We start from the raw sequence: 19344 nt of genomic DNA on the forward strand, positions 1-19344 counted from the left end.
TTTTCTTTGAACACATTTCACTTCTCATCCAAGAAGCTTCTTCAGCTCTGAGAATCTCCTGCCTTTAATCAAAATCATAAATAAGAATAAATGATCTGAAAGTCTCCAAATCTCAGGACTTTCTGTGGGTAGTTCTCCTATGTCTTCTGCAAAGTAACTCACTTAGCACCCACCTTGATGTAATTTCTGTGCAGGCCCATAACTAACATAAGAATTTGAGGCAAGGGTGGGCGGAGATATTTAAAAAGAGTATAAAAGAGCACCTGTAACTTCTGTTGCAGAAGCTGTTTCTATTAAGGTGGAGAATATATTGTGGTTATTAGAATCTATTTGTAATCTGTCCTTTAATTATTTTTTATTGCTGCTGCGTCTTATAAGTTACTTCAGCCCTCTTGTCGGGTGATCACTATTTTAGTGTTTGTTTCCAGTGAAAATCTTATTTTATGTTATTGCTTAACCTGATTAAGATTTGGGAGGGTTGAGGTTACCAAATTGGAAAAATCTGGGAAGTTTTCCTTTTATAAAAGGAAATAAATCCAGGCAGGCAGGCAGGCAGTCCCCTTAATCAGGAACCAAACAGATCTGAGGTGTGCCTTTTCTTCAAATTGGGCTGCTTTTTGAAGCACCTTTGACACAACGATGACCTGGATGACTGAGGATGACTGACAATCTCTGCAGGCATCTAAGGCGTCTGTCTGCCCTGAGGACAAGACCGTCCCAACCCCGCCCGCCAAGTCCCCGCGTGAAAGAAAAAAAAAATGAAACGAAGGCGGAGTAGAAAAAGATGCCACTTTTCTTCAAGCCGATCTGCACGTCCGAACCGATCCCCCCCCCCCAAGAGACCGACTGGCGCGGTGAGCTCAGTACCTCGAGGAGGCCCTGAGGAAGGAAGGAAGGCAGGCAGGATGGACGAGGCTGACGGACCCGGGACAGGGAGGTTCCCAGCAAGGCGAGGCCCAGCAAGAGACGAGGCTCTCTCCCTAACGGGGCCCCTCCCAGCGCAGGATGGGCAAAGGCGCGACGCGCCTCGGGTTGTGTGCGGGCCGCGGCGCACGTCCCCTCGATGGGAAAGATGACGCTCCGGCAGGAGGAAGGCGGGAGGCGTGTCTGACCGGCGGAGCTGAAGAGCTCCATCCAGCCCAGGCTCGCTTTAGTTGCGGCAGACAGAGGCGACATGTCGCTGGTGCCTTCTCGTCGCCTGTGCCGGACGCTGCTGGTCCTCCTCCTCCTCCTCGCCCTGCTCTCCAGAGGCGCTTCCGCCGAAGCCCCGTCGGCGGAGCAACGCTGCTTTTGTCAGGTGAGCCGGGCCGGCAGGTAAGCGGGTGCCTCCTTCGCCCACCCCGCTTAGGGCTCGCTCAGCCCGGTGGGGGCAGATCCGGGATATATATATATATAAAATATATATATATAAGAGAGCCACTCATCTCTCCCGCGTGGCTCCCGGCTTTTGCTGGGGAAGCCTCTCTACAGCACACGGGGCTCGGATCCAAGCTTTGGGCTCGGGGAGACGTCGGAATGGGGGCGCCCGTGTTTCTTTGAGTCCTCCCCCCCCCCCCGGTCTGAAAAGAGAAGGAGATTTGGTGGAAGAGTTGCGGTACTGTTAGCGCCAGGACGCTTCTCGGAGCTCTAACGCTGGCTAGGTAGCCCCAAGGCGCAGGCTTGCTCTGTAATTAAGCCTGGGATTATAAAAGTGGAAGGGCCATTAACGCTACGGGAGCCCGGATCCTGCTGCCTTTCTGGATAATTTGTTCCCACGGGCTACCTGGTTCGGTGAAGAGAAATTGTGGCCTTTGGTAGGGCTGGAAGGATTGGGAGAAAGAGGCTTTGATGTTAAAAGGGATGATTTATTGGGCTCTCCTAGCGTGCTGCAGCACCTTTATTGTACCTACGATGAGAGTTTATATTATGATGGGAGGTATCTTGGTGTTAGTTGAGGCTACATTCTTTAAAAAGTTTTATGGATTTCACAGCTTGGCTCTCTTCTGTGTTAAACAAATGGTTGAAAGGGATAAAAGAGCAGGCTCTTCTTGTACAGCATCCTTTCCCGGGTTGGTACCTTCTAGATGTGTTGGAAACTGTTGGAAATTTTACAGTTTGGATTGGGTTTAACTACAGGGACTCAGATTCTTGGTTTATTCCTTAGGATACGTGGCTGTCTTGGTAATTATTATTTTTTATTTGATTTATATGCCGCTCTTCTCCGGAGACTCAGGGCGGCTTACAATGCGTTAAGCAATAGCCTTCATACTTTTGTATATTTATACAAAGTCAGCTTATTGCCCCCACAAACTGGGTCCTCATTTTACCTATTTTAGAAAGGATGGAAGGCTGAGTCAACCTTGAGCCTGGTGAGATTCGAACTTACAGTAATTGCAGACAGCTGGTGTTAATCACAATGCTTTTAGTCTGCTGAGCCACCAGGCCCTTTGCTTTTTTTTGTTTTTAATCTTTTGAGAAATTTATAATAATGAATGGGAGGCTACTGTGTTGTAAAGCAAAGATGCACCAACTTCAAACATTCTGTGTAGAATTCTAATTATACCCTTAGGGTACACACAGAGTTGTAGCTGTATTTTGTTTGCTGTCTGATACATGGAGATTTTGTGATTGGTCACACATCCACTGTGGTAGCCATTGGATGTGGAATTTTAACATGCTTTTGAAATTCACTAGTCTAAAATGTTGGTGACCCCGGGCTTAACATATATAAAGCATATAAACCATAACATGTATTAACCCAGGGAACTCTGAATCTAGCAAGCTGTAATTTAGTGAATTATTTGAACCAGGGCTGAGAATTTCAATCCCAAAATACTGAATCTGGAACTTTACATACTCGCATAGGAGTAGACCGCATTGGATTTATTACAACTTCTGAGTAGACATGTAGAGCAAAACAACTAAAAATTGTTTTTAGTGATATGGCCCCTGGTTGTGTGGACCAATCTCTCATCTAAAACTAAGTTGTCAAACCTAGACCAAGGCTTGATAAAGACAAGAGCTTTTCCAAATAGTTTTTTGTATTGATTAGAAGATGCTGTCTAAGTGGGATGGGTGCCTGTTTTTAATGTGTTGTTTTATTATGATGATTTATTCCAATGGACAGTTTCACTTAACATAAGTTTAGTGTGGATGATTCATTGCACTGTATTATGTTGTGTAATTGGAGGAGTCATAAAATATGGCAGTATACAAGAATAAGTTTCTGAATTGCTACCAATCTGAAAGGGTCCTTTAACTTTCACAATTATTTTCTTAATCTACAAAATAAGTAGAGCTTATTTCCTCTAAATTTAGTGCATTGAAAATGGAGCCTTCATATCTTTGGCAAAAAAAAGATTCCAAGTTTTCTTGTGGCTGCTCAAAAACTCATTGCTGTTATCTCTGGGTAGGTTGTGCTAAGTATTCTGGAACTACTTAAAGATGGTCTATTTTTATTTTTTGCTAATTACCATGCCTATGCTAAGAATAAGTACCAGTAGAAAAAAAATGTTTGTAACTCAGGATTGAGCTGTGCGGTCCTTGGTGATCTCTGAATTTGGTTTTCTTGCAGATGTTTCATTACCAAACTAAGGTAACATCATCCACATATTAAAAATCATCCTGATATAGCTGCTCTCATCTGCTAGCACTGATGATGTTTCCTAGTTTGGTAATGAAATGGCTGCAGGAAAACCACTGAGCTCAGAGAGCACCAAGCAACCCAGTAAGAATAAGTAACCTGATGATCTCCAGATATCTAGAAATTCCAATACCATTAATTCTAACCTTCATTGCTCATGTCAAGGGATATAAATCCAATTTTGCTGATTTGTGTGCTGCTTCAGATTTAGGCCTCATTTTTATTAATAGGGATGTGTGTATATTTGAGGTGACACACATGATTGAGATCTGAATTAACTTTTTTTTTGGTAAGATATGACAAAATGAACATCATCACTTTTTTTGAGGGCCCTATTTACAGTAGTTTCTTTCATATACTGGGATTCTTGCAGTAGGCTAAGCTGTAATATAGCCTTGTTCATGGTTTACTATTATAATAAAGTCAGCCAATTATGATATGTTCAGTAAGTAACCCATGGTTAAGAAAATTATAGTTTGTTGTGTTGTACAAAGATAGCCGAGCTTGTTCAAGACCTCATTGCATACATCTCCAAACTGATGTATGTTGAGTTGGAGTATGAGGCCGTGTGGAGAGCATTGTTCCAGAAAGGATGCTTTAAAGACATAGCTAGCAGAAACTTGCTCCAGAATCACTCTGGATTAAGATTGCAACTAGACACAAGAACAGTTTTTTCCCCGAACGCCATCACTCTGCTAAACAATTCCCTCAACACTGTCAAACTAGTTACTAAGTCTGCATTACTATTAATCTTCTCATTGTTCCTGTCACCCTCCCACTTATGACTGTATGACTGTAACCTTGTTGCTGGTATCCTTAAGATTTATATTGACTGTTTTCCTATGACTATCATTAAGTGTTGTACCATATGATTCTTGATGAATGTATCTTTTCTTTTATGTACACCGAGAGCGTATGCACCAAGACAAATTCCTTGTGTGTCCAATCACACTTGGCCAATAAAGTATTCTATTCTATTCTATTCTATTCTATTCTATTCTATTCTATTCTATTCTATTCTATTCTATTCTATTCTATTCTATTCTATTCTATTCTATTCCTAACCTTCTTCAGTGATCTTTCCTGAAATCAGCATTGCAAGAACAGCATACTCTCATTTTTTGGTTTTGCAGTCCCCTTCATTTGCCCATGTTGCTGTATTGATTGCTTCAGGCAGAGTATAATATAAATGAATTTTAAGAGGTACATGTTTATTTCAAAAGAAGGGATAAGGTACATTCGTTCCTAAATTAATAGACATCCCTAATGACTTAATGAAAATGAGTTCAGTCAAATTCTTACTGTCGGTGAGTTTTATATTCAGTGCTTTCATCTATAGGTATATTGCCCCCTATTCTTTAACAAGGAAAAAGTTTATTGCTACAAGAATAATTCTGTCTAGTGTGGTTTGAGCATCTTTTGAGTTAAAGGCTCTTCCCTATTTTGTAGGATTGAATTCTAAAATATATACACAATATATAATGATTGTGCTTAAGGTGTATTTCTGTCTGGCCTTTATGAAGTTCTTAATGGCTGGTTCCATTGGATGATGTGAGTTTTTTTTAGTAGAAAACATACATTGATAAACATACAATGATTAAAAATAATTGTATGCATTAGCAAAGCTTGCCAGCTAAACCAACTCTCTCTGGATCACACAAGGAAGTGAGACATTGCTACCAACTGTAGGATTTTGTCAACAAATTGTGTTAACACTTCAGTGTGAAGCTTTTAAATGTGACTAATAACTTGAATTGTACTAGGCAGAAGTCAAACGGGTAGTTTGTAGTAATCTCTCTCTCTCTCTCTCTCTCTCTCCCACTCTCTCTCCCTCCCTCCCTCTCTCCCTTTGCAACTTCCTTGTAAGGCCACTATAAATCTCCCTTCCCCGGAAATTACTCTTTTCTGAGCTGTTTGTCTCACATTTGGCTTCTGAAGCAATCACACAGCTAAAACAATTACTGAATCACCAAGTAATTTGAATACATTTGTTTTAAATGATAGATTACTGAATGGATCCTTTCTTCCTCCCTTAAGGCACAGGTGATGATAATTAAATTAATTTCAGCCCTGTCATTTTTGTTTAAAAAAACACCCAAGTTATGAAAAGAATCAATAATGCACATAAAACAGGATTGTCTTTCAACAAAATGAAATAGGTAACAATTTTATTGCTTGTCATTTTTAAGTTGTTTGTTTAAAAAAAAAAAGTAGAATGGTTTTTACTGCCCATGAGAAAAATAGGGAACAGATGTTTTTCTTTGGGGGAAGCGACTGTTCCAACTTCTGCATGGTCTCAAACAAAAATAAATGTAATCTTGGATGGCTAAGGAGGCTTCTGAACAACACTGGAGATGTCATTCTGTTTTTGATTGAGGAGGTTTGGATGGAGAACAACAGACTTCAATTGAATCCTGGTATGATGGAGTGGCAATGGGTGGGGGATTCCTTTGTATGGGGTGGGGGGATTTACCAGTTTTGGTATTGGATGGGTTTGCACTGCTCCAAATGAACCTGGTGTGTAATCTGTGGGGGGGGGGTTTCCTCCTAGACTCAGGATTTTTGCTCAAGGAGCAGGTAGTAATTGTGGTTAGGAGACCTTTTCCTCAGTTTTGTGCTGTGTACCAGTTGTGCTCTTTCTCCAGCTACCAGCCCTGGACGACATCTTTGAATCTCGCTGTTTGAGAAAGTTGCATAACATTCTCAGAGTCTCTTCCCATCCTGCTTACAATCTTTTGGGACTGTTGCCTTTTGGCAGAAGATACAGAATAATTAAAACTCAGACCACACATTTTCTGAATAGTTTTTATCCCAGAGCTATAATTGCACTCAACAATGAACTAAAGGGCCACCATCAGTGAGCTGTTGGACAGGATTACTTGGTCTGTTGTGTGGATGTTTGGGTGGCTTAGGGGTGGGGAATTACAGTGGGTGGGAGTGTGTTTGGGGATTGTTATGTGTGTTGGACCTGGTCTTTGGGTGTTAAGTGAATTTCATTGTATGGGTATACTGAGTATTTAATAATAAAGTATAACTTTATTATTATATATTATGTATTATATTATTGGAAAGTTGTTTCCTTAGCCACTCATGTCCTGGTCATCTCAAGTATGGACTACCGCAGTATGCTGTACATGGGGCTACCCTTAAAAAATATCCAGAAGCTGCAGCTAGGGGAGAATGTGGCTACATGAGTAGTTCTGGTTGCCCCTAGGGGTGCATATGTAACATTTCTGTTGTGTGAGCAGCATTGGGTGCCAGTTTTCTTCTGGGTCAAATTTATGGTGTTGGTTATCGCCTTTAAAGCCTTTCATGCAGTGGTGAAATTTAGCTGGCTCTATCTGGATCGTGCAAATCTGGCTCCGTCCACCCGCCTGGATGTCATCACATCCTGTTTTTGACCCTCTACACATGCGCAGAAGACTCTGTGCATGTGTGGAGGAGGCATGCATGTGTGGAAGAGGCATGTACGAATGTAGCGAGCACGCACACGCTCACATTTGTGAACTGGTAGTGAAGGTAAGCGAATACCACCCCTGCTTTCATGAGATGGGACCAGGTTACCTGAGGAACCGTCTTGTTCCAATTACATTGACCTAATCAGGCAGAGGGGATATGTTACAAACCCCATCTGCTAAACAATTCTGTCCAAATTCCAACCTGTGAGCCTAAGAAGAGTGTCTTTCTACCACTGCTATTTTGCTTAAAACTAGCAAATGCCAATTTTGGACAAAAATGGCAAAATGAGGTCATGTGATCGTGGCAACCTGCAAACAGCTATAATTGTGGGCTGGTTGCTGAGTGCCCGATGTGTGGCCATATGACCTCCAGGTGGGCAGCCGTTGGAACTTCAGAATTGGAACATAGAGACCTTTGTGGGGGATCCATCATAATTTTGAATGGTTACTAAATGATTCACACTCATTTGAGCCGAGGTGGCGCAGTGGTTAGAGTGCAGTACTGCAGCTACTTTAGCTGACTGCTAGTTCAGCAGATCAGCGGATCAAATCTCACCGGCTCAAGGTTGACTCAGCCTTCCATCCTTCCGAGGTGGGTAAAATGAGGACCCAGATTGTTGGGGGCAATATGCTATTTAGTATACTGTCTTTGATGTAAGCCGCCCAGAGTCCTCGGAGAGTGGGCGGCATAGAAATATGACTAATAAAATAAATAAAATAAATAAATTTACTCCGCTAGTTATTGTGGACTATAGGGGCTGATGCTCATCTCCCATTGAGCTAGCAAAGACATTTCTGTGATCATATGGCCAACATGTAATATGTATACATGAAAGAAAATCTTACTGAATTTGGTGAAATTTTAATTTAGACAAATGAGTCCAGATATCATGTGTGAGAGAAAGAGGGTGATGACAGCCCCTCCCTCATAGTTTAATATAGTTTAGTTAGTTTAGTTTAGTTTATTTGATTTGTATACCGCCCTACTCCCGAAGGACTCAGGGCGGTGAACAGCCAACAATAAAATACATAAATACACAAAATTTAAAAAACCCGATAAAATCAAATTAAACTTTTTGGCCCAGACAAATTAAAATACCCCAATAATTTAAAAACAGATTAAAATTTACATATTTAAAAAGGGAAGAGATCAGGCCAAGCCCGCTTGATGGAATAAAAAGGTCTTCACAGCACGGCGGAAGGAGCGCAGATCCGGGATCCTCCGTATCTCCGGGGGGAGCTCATTCCAGATGGTAGGTGCCCCCACAGAGAAGGCTCTCCCCCTAGGGGCCGCCAGTCGACACTGTTTGGCTGACGGCACCCGGAGGAGTCCCTCTCTATGAGAGCGTACTGGCCGGTGGGAGGCTATTGGTGGTAGTAGGCGGTCCCGTAAATAACCAGGCCCTAAGCCATGGAGCGCTTTAAAGGTGGTAACCAAAACCTTGAAGCGCACCCGGAAGACCACCGGGAGCCAGTGCAGCTCGCTCAGGAGAGGTGTTACATGGGAGCGCCATGTCGCTAATATAGCATTAGTTTGATTGATGCAGCATATAGTAAAAGTTCAGGGAACGCGGTGGCTCAGTGGCTAAGATGCTGAGCTTGTCGATCAGAAAGGTTGGCAGTTCGGTGGTTCGAATCCCTAGTGCCGCATAACAGGGTGGGCTCCCGTTACTTGTCCCAGTTTCTACCAACCTAGCAGTTCGAAAGCATGTAAAAATGCAAGTAGAAAAATAGGGACCACCTTGGTGGGAAGGTAACAGCGTTCCGTGCACCTTTGGCGTTAATCATGACCACGGAATTGTCATCAGAGCAGTGCTGGCTCTTCGGCTTAGAAACAGAGATAAGCATCACCCCCTAGAGTCGGGAACGACTAAGCACGTATGTGCAAGGGAATCCTTTACCTTAAATTTGATTGTCGGGTGCAAGAAATAAGGAACCAGGATAGAGTTCAAAAGTCCTACAAGTTTATTTCATGCTACTTGTTCACAAGAATCTGAACTACTAACAGTCAAGGTGAATTGGCCCCAGGTAAGACTCAATGGACATTAAGGGGAGGGGGCTGGACTTAGGACTCTTACTGGAGTGTAGAGACTCTAAACTGATGATTCATTTGACCCCTCCCTTGGTTTCTGCCTGATCGTCTCCTACACTGATGTAGACAGTAGGGTTCTTTAAGTTGGCAAGATTCTGGTTATATAGTGTGGAACTATAAAGAATTCAGCTTGGAAGAATCATCAGGGTGTCATTCTTGGTTTGGGACCTGACAATTTGGACATAATGGCCAATCAGAACCTGGTGCACGTTTGCATACTTTCCTCTTTTCAGTAGCAAAACCATTGAGTAAGTCCTGTATAGTTGATTCAGTAAGAATGCTAGCTTATGTAAAACAAAATTTAGGATTCATAAACCAGAAACAAGTCCTAATAGTACTATGGGGCAAAGCCATAACTACTGGTTTGAGTAACACTAAATTAAGCAAAATATCCTTTCCCCTCAAAAAGGAAGTGTAAAAATGTGAGGCAATGGAAGAAGGTGGAGTGAATGCCTCATCTCCCCTTTTAGCTTCAAGCACGCTTGGACACTATGAGAGCACAATTTTCTTTCAAGCATAGAGATTATTTGGAACTTGGGTATTCAGAATTCTCTCTCTTTTTTTTTTTCCACTAAATGCTGAGTAAATTGTTACAGGAATTATATTGGTCTTTTAAAAATATCTAATCCTTTTTTTTTTCTCATTAGGTCACCGGTCATTTAGACGACTGCACTTGTGATGTTGAGACTATTGATACCTTCAACAATTATAACCTTTTCCCCCAGTTGCAAGAACTTCTGCAAAGTGATTATTTCAGATATTACAAGGTAGCTGTTTACTTTTCTTAAGCATATATGCCCCTATTCATCGTGACATTCTCTTTTTAGGAAAAGCAATGTCCTACATAGTGGAATAAGAAACACTAGGCCAAAGAAATTAAAAACAAATAGTAAGAAAAAAGAGGTAAAACTTTTTATGGTTACAATAGCAATAGCACTTTACAGTGTTAAGCAGTTTACAGAGTCAGCATATTGTCCCCAACAATCTAGGTCCTCATTTTACCCATCTTGGAAGGACAGAAGGCTGAGTCAATCTTGAGCCTGGTGAGATTTGAACTGCCAAATTGCAGTCAGCTGGCAGTCAGCAGAAGTAGCCTGCAGTACTGCATTGTAACCACTGCACCACCTTGGCTCTTATTACTTGCTATAACCATCTTACTACTTCCATGCCCACTTTTACTAAGCTACTTCCTTTAAACTTATCACCTCTCTTGTTTGAGGATCTTACCAGCTCCATCCAACCAAAACCTTCTAAATCTTTCTGGCTGAGAAAATCTGGGAATTGAAGTCCATATATCTTAAAATTGCCATGTTTGAAAAACATTGTTTTAAATGGTGAATCCACCTCACTTATTTTGTACTGATCACTTCTGTATTTTTACCCAGTCATTCTGCACCTATTTATTCTTGACTTTATCAAGGGAATCACAAATCTTCTCTTCTTACCTGCCCAGAGTTGAACTAATTTCTAAGCTATCCACATATTTTCATGCTCATTTTACTTCTACTGTATGTAGATATACTACATATGCCAACTAATTTTCAACTTCTCATTCAGACAAAACAGTCTGTAATCCAGGCTTATTTTTATTTACATGATATGTTTTTTTCTAAGTCCAAAAATGTACAAAATATTTCTCCATATAAAACAATTGCCTCTATTACATTTTTAATGTTGTCAGAGTGTTTATTATTTGTTTTATCATATTTTTCCTTGGGGATGAACATAACATTTATAGCATTTATTTCAGCTACACGCTTTCAAGTATGACTCTTACCCTGAAATAAACCTCTGAATTACTCCTTCCAACATTCCCTCACTATCATGTCATTCCAAATCATTTCATCATTTTGATTTGTAAAAATAATTTTTCATTCTGCTACTATAACTCCATAAACATCCGTGATATCCCAAATCTCTTACATTTCACATTGTTACAACATGCTGCCATGTTCTCTTTCCCCCTTCATTCATTTAGATTACAGTAATTTAACTTCTGATTATTTTTCATACTCTTCAGAACCAACTATAAAATAGTTCGGCATTTTCTACTTTTTACAAAAGTGCTTGTTTTTTGAGAATACTTATTGTACATACTGTATGTAGGTACGTTTACTTTTTTTAGGAATCAAATCTGAGACAAAGGTCTCAGTATTACTTTTCAAATTCTTAAAAAATTTATGCATAAGGAAGAAAAAAAGTTGTTTATGTGGTATATACAGTTTGGTGAAAAGTAGTGGTTTAAGGCACCAGGTTAAAAACCAGAAAACCAATAAGTGACCAGTTTTAATTGTAATTCCTGTCTTAGTCATGAAAACCAGCTGGGTGACTTTGGGCCAGTCACTCTCTCAAAGCCCAACTCTCCTCTCTTGTTGTTATGGGGAAAATAGGAGGAGGAAGCAGTTATTAGGTATGTTAGCCACCTTGAGTTATTCATCAAAATAATAGAGGTGAGAAGGCAATAATTAAAAATACGCTTTAATGGGTTGCCAAAAATAAATTGCATTCAATTCCAACAGTTACTACTACACAATTCAGCCCATTTTTCAGTTTCATGACTTAGCCTTGGTTAAAATATGTCGTGTTTTGATTATTTAGAATCACAGAAGACAGTATAGAACAGGGGTGTCAAACTCGATTTCATTGAGGGCCACATCAGGGTTGTGTTTGACCTGGGGGGGCCGGGTGGGTGTGGCCAGCTTGACATCAAACCTGCAGCTCTCTGCCAGCGAAAACACAGCTGGGGCAGCGTGTGTGTCTCCTCCGGGCTCGGTTTTCAGCTGCAATGGCCTCCTACAGACCTCTGCCAGTTTTCACTGGCAGAGGGCTGTAGGAGGCCATTGCAGCCAAAAACAGAGTCTGGGAGGGTTGCAGGATGCCCTCACGAGCTCCGTTTTCACTGGCAGAGACACTGAAGGCCGGTCCTTTGCTGTTTCCAGGGCGGCCTCGCAGGCCAGATCTAAGCACTTCGCAGGCCAGATCCGGCCCACGGGCCTTGAGTTTGACACCTCTGGTACAGAAGAAAGCATTAGCAATGAGTGACCAGACTTTTATTTCATCCTTGGTTTGTGTATAATTTAAACACAGTGTTCACTCTTTTCTCCTCTTTTCCAGGTTAACCTAAAGAAGCCTTGTCCTTTCTGGAGCGATGGCAGTCACTGTGGAATTAGACACTGTGCTGTTAATCCGTGCCCATCTGTAAGTGCCAGGAAACAAAATAAAGTCCTTTTCTATTTTCCCAATCCTGATATATTTTAATACATTCTATTTAGCCTGCAGAAGACTTGCTTTATGGAAAACACAAAAGCCAAACCTTGGCAAAATTCCAGTTCCCCTTTTGATATTATTCTGCTAATATAGATTATTGGATGATCTTTGTGATGCTTTATTGGTTAATTTCTGGTTTGGAAATAATTTCAGTTGAAGGAGAATTAAATATGTCTTATTTTGTGATAGCGGTAATAAAAATTAAAAGATTAAAAAAAGGATCATGACTCATCAAAAAGCCACTGGTTTTTACTTAGAGTGTTCCATGAGCTTGCCAATTCTGGATTGTAAGCCTAGTTTTAACAAAAAGTATTAAACCTGTTATGACGGATTGTCTAAGAAAGCATAGTTAAAATAAATCATGGCTTCATTTATTTTATTTTTATTTTATTTTAAATTTATATACCGCCCTTCTCCCTGAGGACTCAGGGCGGTGTACAGCCAAAATTAAAAAACATGAAATACAAATATTAAAAACAATTAAAATATATATAAATTTGGCCCAAAATTAAAAATACAAACCAATTAAAACATTTAAAATTTCTTCTTAAGCCAGCCCGGCTTGCTGGAAAAAGTGGGTTTTAAGGGCACGGCGGAAGGCGCTAAGGTCTGGGATTCTCCTTATCTCTGGGGGCAACTGATTCCAGAGGGTAGGTGCCCTCTGGTCATGTGATCCCTGTGATCATGAAATCAGATATGACAATCCTTGGTTTATGTTTATGTTTATGTTAAGGATATTGTTGAGTTAAACCCAAAGTGGTGGTTTATAAAGCAGAGTACCGTTAGAGTTTTACGCACAGAAACATTTTGAGAGTAATTGTGAATAACATACAGACAAACTGGGTTTTATAGTATTTTACTTTTAGGGAAAATCAAAATCATAGTCCTTTAACAATCCAAGTCTTAGCCATATAAAGCACAATATAAGATCAATCCAGGGATATAAAATCTTCTTACCAGTTTGTAGAAAAATCAGGAACAATATAAAAACAGTTCAATAAATATCAGAAAGCAGTAAATAAATAATCATGATCAATCAATTGACCATAGAGAGAGATCAAAAAGAGTTACAGCGTAGCAGCAGGTAAAAATGGTGTAGTGTCCACACTAACCATAATTTAGCTCTCCTTAAATACATTGGCTATAGAGCTCAGCCAATCAGGATGCAGAATGACTCAGCACAGTTCTTAAAACTACATAATGCATTCACATAATACAAACATACAATGTTGGCTTATATATTTCCTGGCCAACCAATTAGGCAATAACCATTTCCTAACAGTTTATACTTTCTATTCAAATTGCTTCTCCAGCAAAAAATTGGTAGTGGACCCAAAAGATAAAGCACTGTTGTTTTACATTGGCATATCAAATAAATAAACGCATCAAACATGACCTCATTATCTCTTGTTTTCAGGAAGCGGTTCCTTGTGGAATTAGATCAGAGACTAATAAGGTAAGTAACAAAGAGGCCTAGTCAGAACTCACTGGATCCAGGATAATTGTCCTGTTCTCTATGTGTATTTGAAGAGAGAAACATTAGGTTTTTTTTTTTTTCTTAAACTAATGACATCTTGATTTATGAGTCATTATGATAACCATCAACCAACTTGGCTAGGCCTGTCATTCCAACTTTAAATAGGTATTGTGCATTTAAGATCCCAAGAAACATACATCCCTAAAAAAGTCTAGTAACTATTAGATGAATGGTTTAGCTAGAATAAAGATAGACAAGAGGATTTTAAAAAATTGATCACAAGGAAAGAGGGTGAGTGGTCCATGGTCCATATGGCAGACAAGCAAGAATTGATCTGAGGATTGCTGGTTGCTAACTCACAGAGGTGAATCCGCTTGAATCAGTTTCACATCTCCTGTCATCTTGTTTTACAGTATTCAGAAGCAGCTGCTGCCACTCCCTTGGCTGAAAGCTGTGAAAAAGCAGAAAACCTTGGGGCTGTTGACAAATCTTTGAGGTATAATTTGTTTTTCTGGATAAACATGATGGCGGGGTGTTTGCTGGTCGCATGCATTTTCTTCTTCCCTTAGAAGTTAGTTTATTTATTTGATTTTTATCCCATCTTTATGAGTAACTCAAGGCAGTGAACATACTAATACTTTTTCCTCCCCTTATTTTCCCTGCAACAACAACTCTGTGAGGCGAGTTGGGCCGAGAGAGTGGCTGGCCCAAAGTCACCCAGCTGGCTTTCATGCCTAATGTGGGACTAGAACTCACAGTCTCCTGGTTTCTAAGCCAGCACCTTAACCACTTTAGCTTGTACTTTTTACTGTAGTCTGCCTGGACCCACCTTGTCAGAGAGGGGTGATGGAAGAATTGTATATCTTTTCCCCTGCATAACCCAATGGTGACTTTTTTTAAATGTAAAAATCATTCCACTTTCAGTTGGGAGTTTCACTTTGTCCACAAGCAAAAAAGTTCAGGTTCAGTAGTTCATCTTATTTAAGAAGCATGCTTTCTGTCTCTTCTGCAGGCATGAGTACAGTTAGTAGCTTTAAAGAAAAGGGGAAGTTTTTCTACTTTGGCAACATCCATTGCTATTTATTTCAGTCAGTTGCAATAGTGCTTAGACTTACAGCAATAGCAGTTAGATTTATATACTTTACTGCTTAGAGCAGTGTTTCTCAACCTTGGTAGCTTGAAGATGGGTGGACTTCAACTCCCAGAATCCCCCAGCCAGCAGTGCTGGCTGGGGGATTCTGGGAGTTGAAGTCCACCCATCTTCAAGCTTCCAAGGTTGAGAAACACTGACTTAGAGAGTGCTTTACAGCCCTCTCTAAGCAGTTTATAGAGTCCGTCTATTGCCCCCAACAATCTGGGTCCTCATTTTACCAACTTCGGAAGGATGGAAGGCAGAGTCAGATATGTATAGTAGGTGGCTTAGGCAGCACAATGTGTTTAACCATAGTTTCTTTAATTAAAATGCATTGTATGAACTGTTAAGCTGTGTTTGCATATCACACTAAGTTATAAAATGAGGTTTACAAACCACAGTTGTTGGGTTCATATTGACATAAATCAAAACCATAACTTTATTTTGTTTTAGTGCAAGTGGTGTTTCAGTTATACTGTACGTTCAGCCCATGTTGAAATGCCAAATTCAGGGTTCCTGCCCGCCTTCTTAACTGTTGCCTACCAATGTTTTTGGGCACGTTGATACTACGTGTGACACTTTCACACCTCCCACAGTAATTTTACCCAGGTCCCTGTATTTATGTAGAACCATTTTCATGCACAAACATTTTCTCGCTTATTTTGCAGTGAAGAAACTGCACGGGCTATGATTCAATGGACTCAGCATGACGATTCTTCAGAAAACTTTTGTGAAGCTGATGGTACTGTTGTGTAATGTCTCCATTCCCTGTGTTTCTATTAAGGCTTCTAAGATGGTTGCAAAGATAACAAAATAACAGAATTGGAAGGGATCTTGGAGATCTTCTAGTCCAACCTTCTGCTCAAGCAGAGAAACGCTATACCATTTCAGACAAATGGTTGTCCCATCTCTTCTTAAAAACCCCTATGCCCACAACATCTGGAGGATATAAAGAAAACTGGCATATGTATTTGAGATATACAGACACATATCTGTTATCTTGATGGTCACTCTCTTACTCTTATGTAAAATTTAAATCCCTCTAAACTACCTGGAGTGGGAGGAGAAGATAAAAGAACATAGGAGAAAGCTGTGATTGAAATCAGAGGTCCCCAAACTTTACGGCTTGGCGGCCCAGTGTGTGTGGGGGGAGAGGGAAACTGGCTTGCTGCTTGTGCAAGTCCACCTGTGCATGTGTTGGCTGACTAACTCATGTGGCCTGGTTCCAAACAAACCGCAACTCTGTAGTAGGCCATTGCTCAGAGTTTGGGGACCCCTGGTCCAAATTATAGTGCTCGCCATTTATTTGGTTATATGATGAAAACAGAAAATATCCCTGGGCATTATCTAGATGTTTGGGGAATAGCTGTATGTATTCACAAGGGGACATCTTTAGAGAGCATTCAATGGCATCAAAATGCCAGGTATGACCAGGTGATCAAGGCCATTCTTTTTTACATGTGTAGGTTGAGTGCATTGCATATTAGAAAGGGGACAGAGTTGCCTAGTCATACCCACCATTTTGATATCGCAAGTCTGCCCTGTTTATATAAAAACCACACAAGGAATTTTAACACCAATTTCATTGCCGAAAGAGATAACAGGGAAAATGTTGGGAGCAGCTGCAATTCTCAAATCCGAAATGGTACCCACTTCTGGGCCAGCACCATACAGCCTCACGGCAGATCAGCTGCTTCTTCCCAAAGGGGATCGTCAGAAAAAATGAACTGAGTCATGATATGGAGAGGGGGGAGACAGTAAGACCCAGTGTGGTGGGAAGCCCAGAAGGATGGGAAGTGGGTAGTGGAGCACAGGTAGCTCAGGTTTGGGGGGCCTGGGAGGCCACATGTGAGCTGGGGGGGGTGGTATAGTATGGTCCTGGTCCTATGGTGGTTCTCTCAGGGCCTCCCCATACCTTGAGACATTCTGTGCTCTGCTTAATGACTGCAAAGATTGTGGTTGTTAAGTAAGATGATTGTGTGGCTGCCTTGCTTAACAACCACTATAACACATGACTGTAATGGACATGCTCCATTGCGGTCCTAAATCAAGGGCTACCTGTAGCACTTCCAATGTTTGTAGAATGAAATGATTCCAAACGACCATGGAAGAAGCTTTTGATAGTTTTATCAGGTTGTTGCTTGATTAAATGAGGAGAAGTGTGCCTTCCACAGCATGAGTCCGCAACAGAGAAAGTTGTGGGGGGGTTTCCTCATCTGTTTCATGTTGGAAAAAATGGAACACTGAGGTAAAAACTACAAAAGCAATTGGCAAGATGCATCCTCAGATACATTCTTATTCTCTTTATCTCTCTTTTAAATGCAGTACTTTTTCCTTTCCAGATATCCATTCTCCTGAAGCAGAGTATGTAGATTTGCTTCTGAATCCAGAACGTTACACTGGCTATAAAGGTCCTGAAGCCTGGAAGATTTGGAACAGTATTTACGAAGAAAACTGTTTTAAGTATGTTTATTTGGCCAGCCTTTAAAATTTTAAGATTTTTTTCCCCAAAAGATACTCATTCTATGATTGTACTTTTATTTATATTTTTAACATCTTTATATCCTGCTTTTCAACCTAGTTGCTGAAGTAACCTCAAAAACAGCAAGATAATAGCATAGTTTCAGCCTCAGTCCATGGAAAAGATGTTTATAAATGTCTTTAAAAGGGTGAAAAACTAACAGCATTTTAAATACGCACAGAGACTGACTCACATGCTATGCTAACTCAGTTAACAATGGCTTATTAAAAAATCTGGAGTTGGCTGGCATCACACAACCAGATCTATGCTCTCTGCAAACACAGTGACTGTATTTTCCCAACTTGTTGAGCTAAAACATACCATTCAATAAAAGAACAGGGCTATATTGTGGCTTATCTTGGGCATCTCAGCTATGCACAGATGTGTCCTCAGTACAGAACTCAGCTCTGCCCACAAATTCCTCTGGTGTCCTTTGGCAAAGTGTTTTTTTTCAGCCTTTGTTTCCTGTACCACTAGTACAGACAGAGTATTACATCACAGTTATGCTTTCCCTACCGGTATACCTAATAAATAAAGAGAGCATGTTAGAGAAATCAATGCTGTTTGACTTGAATAATATAAAGGAGCAGCCTGTGTTCCCACAACTTCTTGAAGTTATCTTATTAACTTTTTTTTTTGGCCATCGCTTCAATCTTGAATCCTGGCAATTAATGGATAAATCCATATAGTTTTCTAGCCAACATCAGAAGTAATTTGTCTTCCGAGGACTAAGAGAGAGTGAATTGCCTAAAGGTAAATTCCATCTCTAAGACAAGACTAAAGCTCAAATTTTCCCATTCCTAATTCAGTGTTTATTATCTGCATGTCACTGGTTAGATATTGAAAGAATTATAGCAATGTGAAAATCTTTATTTATAGAGTCTTCCCTGGTTTTAGAGAGTTGATTAAAGCTTTCCCCATCCAGAAATGTTGTTACACTATAGCTTCCATCATCCCCAGCAATGCCAATTGCATGGAATTAGTAGTCTAATATATCTAGAAGGTGCCAGATTGGGATAAATAAAGACATTAAAAGAAAGAATAAATCAGAATGCATCCTTGAAAGAAGTCTGAAAGTTTGCCTTTCCCACATAAACTTGTCCATTCAGCAATTAAGATGATATATTTGAAGAATTTTTTCCACCCTTTTGAAATTAGTAACTGGTAAGTTCAAATGCTTCTCTCTAAATATTGGTCTAATTCAGGGGTCTCCAATCTTGGCAACTTTACGACTTGTGGACTTCAACTCCCAGAATTCCTCAGCCAGCATGCGCTGGCTAAGGAATTCTGAGAATTGAAGTCCACAAGTGAAAATGCAGTGAAAATAATTCAGTTCTATGGTGGTCAATTGCTTTTAGTTATACCTTTAACCAATATTATTTGTACATGGTTTTAACTATAAATAATTAAAATATATTTATCTTATAGGCCTCGCTCAGTAAAAAGGCCTTTAAATCCACTGGCTTCTGGCAGAGGTAAGCTTATCTTTCCATTATTTTTAAGAGAAAGTTGATATTATTAGAAGACGGAGTTTCCATGTATTTGCAAGTATTAGGATTATTGATAAAAGAAGAACGGCAAAATTCAAATTGGATTAACATTTTTCAGTGCGTATTAATGTCACATTTCATGCTGCTACCCTAGTAAAAAAAATCTCTAAACATGGGAGGGCAATCAAAAGATGAGAAAATGGCAAATAAGAATGGGAATGGAGTCAAAAATAGGAAGAAAGCAAATAGAAACAATGTGTTCTTAAAATATTGTCCACTCAAGTG

The 19344-nt window shown here is 40.2% G+C and overlaps 1 protein-coding gene across 1 annotated transcript in view; it reads left to right on the forward strand.

The window, feature by feature from the left end:
• Positions 1 to 771: 771 nt before the first annotated feature.
• The window catches only part of ERO1A (endoplasmic reticulum oxidoreductase 1 alpha), a 37642-nt gene continuing 19069 nt past the window's right edge, over positions 772 to 19344 (forward strand). Inside the window, exons 1-8 of the mRNA XM_034433382.3 lie at positions 772 to 1297; positions 9820 to 9939; positions 12287 to 12370; positions 13857 to 13895; positions 14330 to 14412; positions 15717 to 15790; positions 17391 to 17511; positions 18998 to 19044. Coding sequence (XP_034289273.2) covers positions 1175 to 1297; positions 9820 to 9939; positions 12287 to 12370; positions 13857 to 13895; positions 14330 to 14412; positions 15717 to 15790; positions 17391 to 17511; positions 18998 to 19044 — 691 coding nt within the window. The 5' untranslated portion in view covers positions 772 to 1174. The remainder of the gene's footprint in view (positions 1298 to 9819; positions 9940 to 12286; positions 12371 to 13856; positions 13896 to 14329; positions 14413 to 15716; positions 15791 to 17390; positions 17512 to 18997; positions 19045 to 19344) is intronic.

The sequence above is a fragment of the Pantherophis guttatus genome, chromosome 1 (assembly GCF_059756535.1).
Source record: "Pantherophis guttatus breed Tessera chromosome 1, ASM5975653v1, whole genome shotgun sequence".
Classification (NCBI taxonomy): Eukaryota; Metazoa; Chordata; class Lepidosauria; order Squamata; family Colubridae; genus Pantherophis; species Pantherophis guttatus.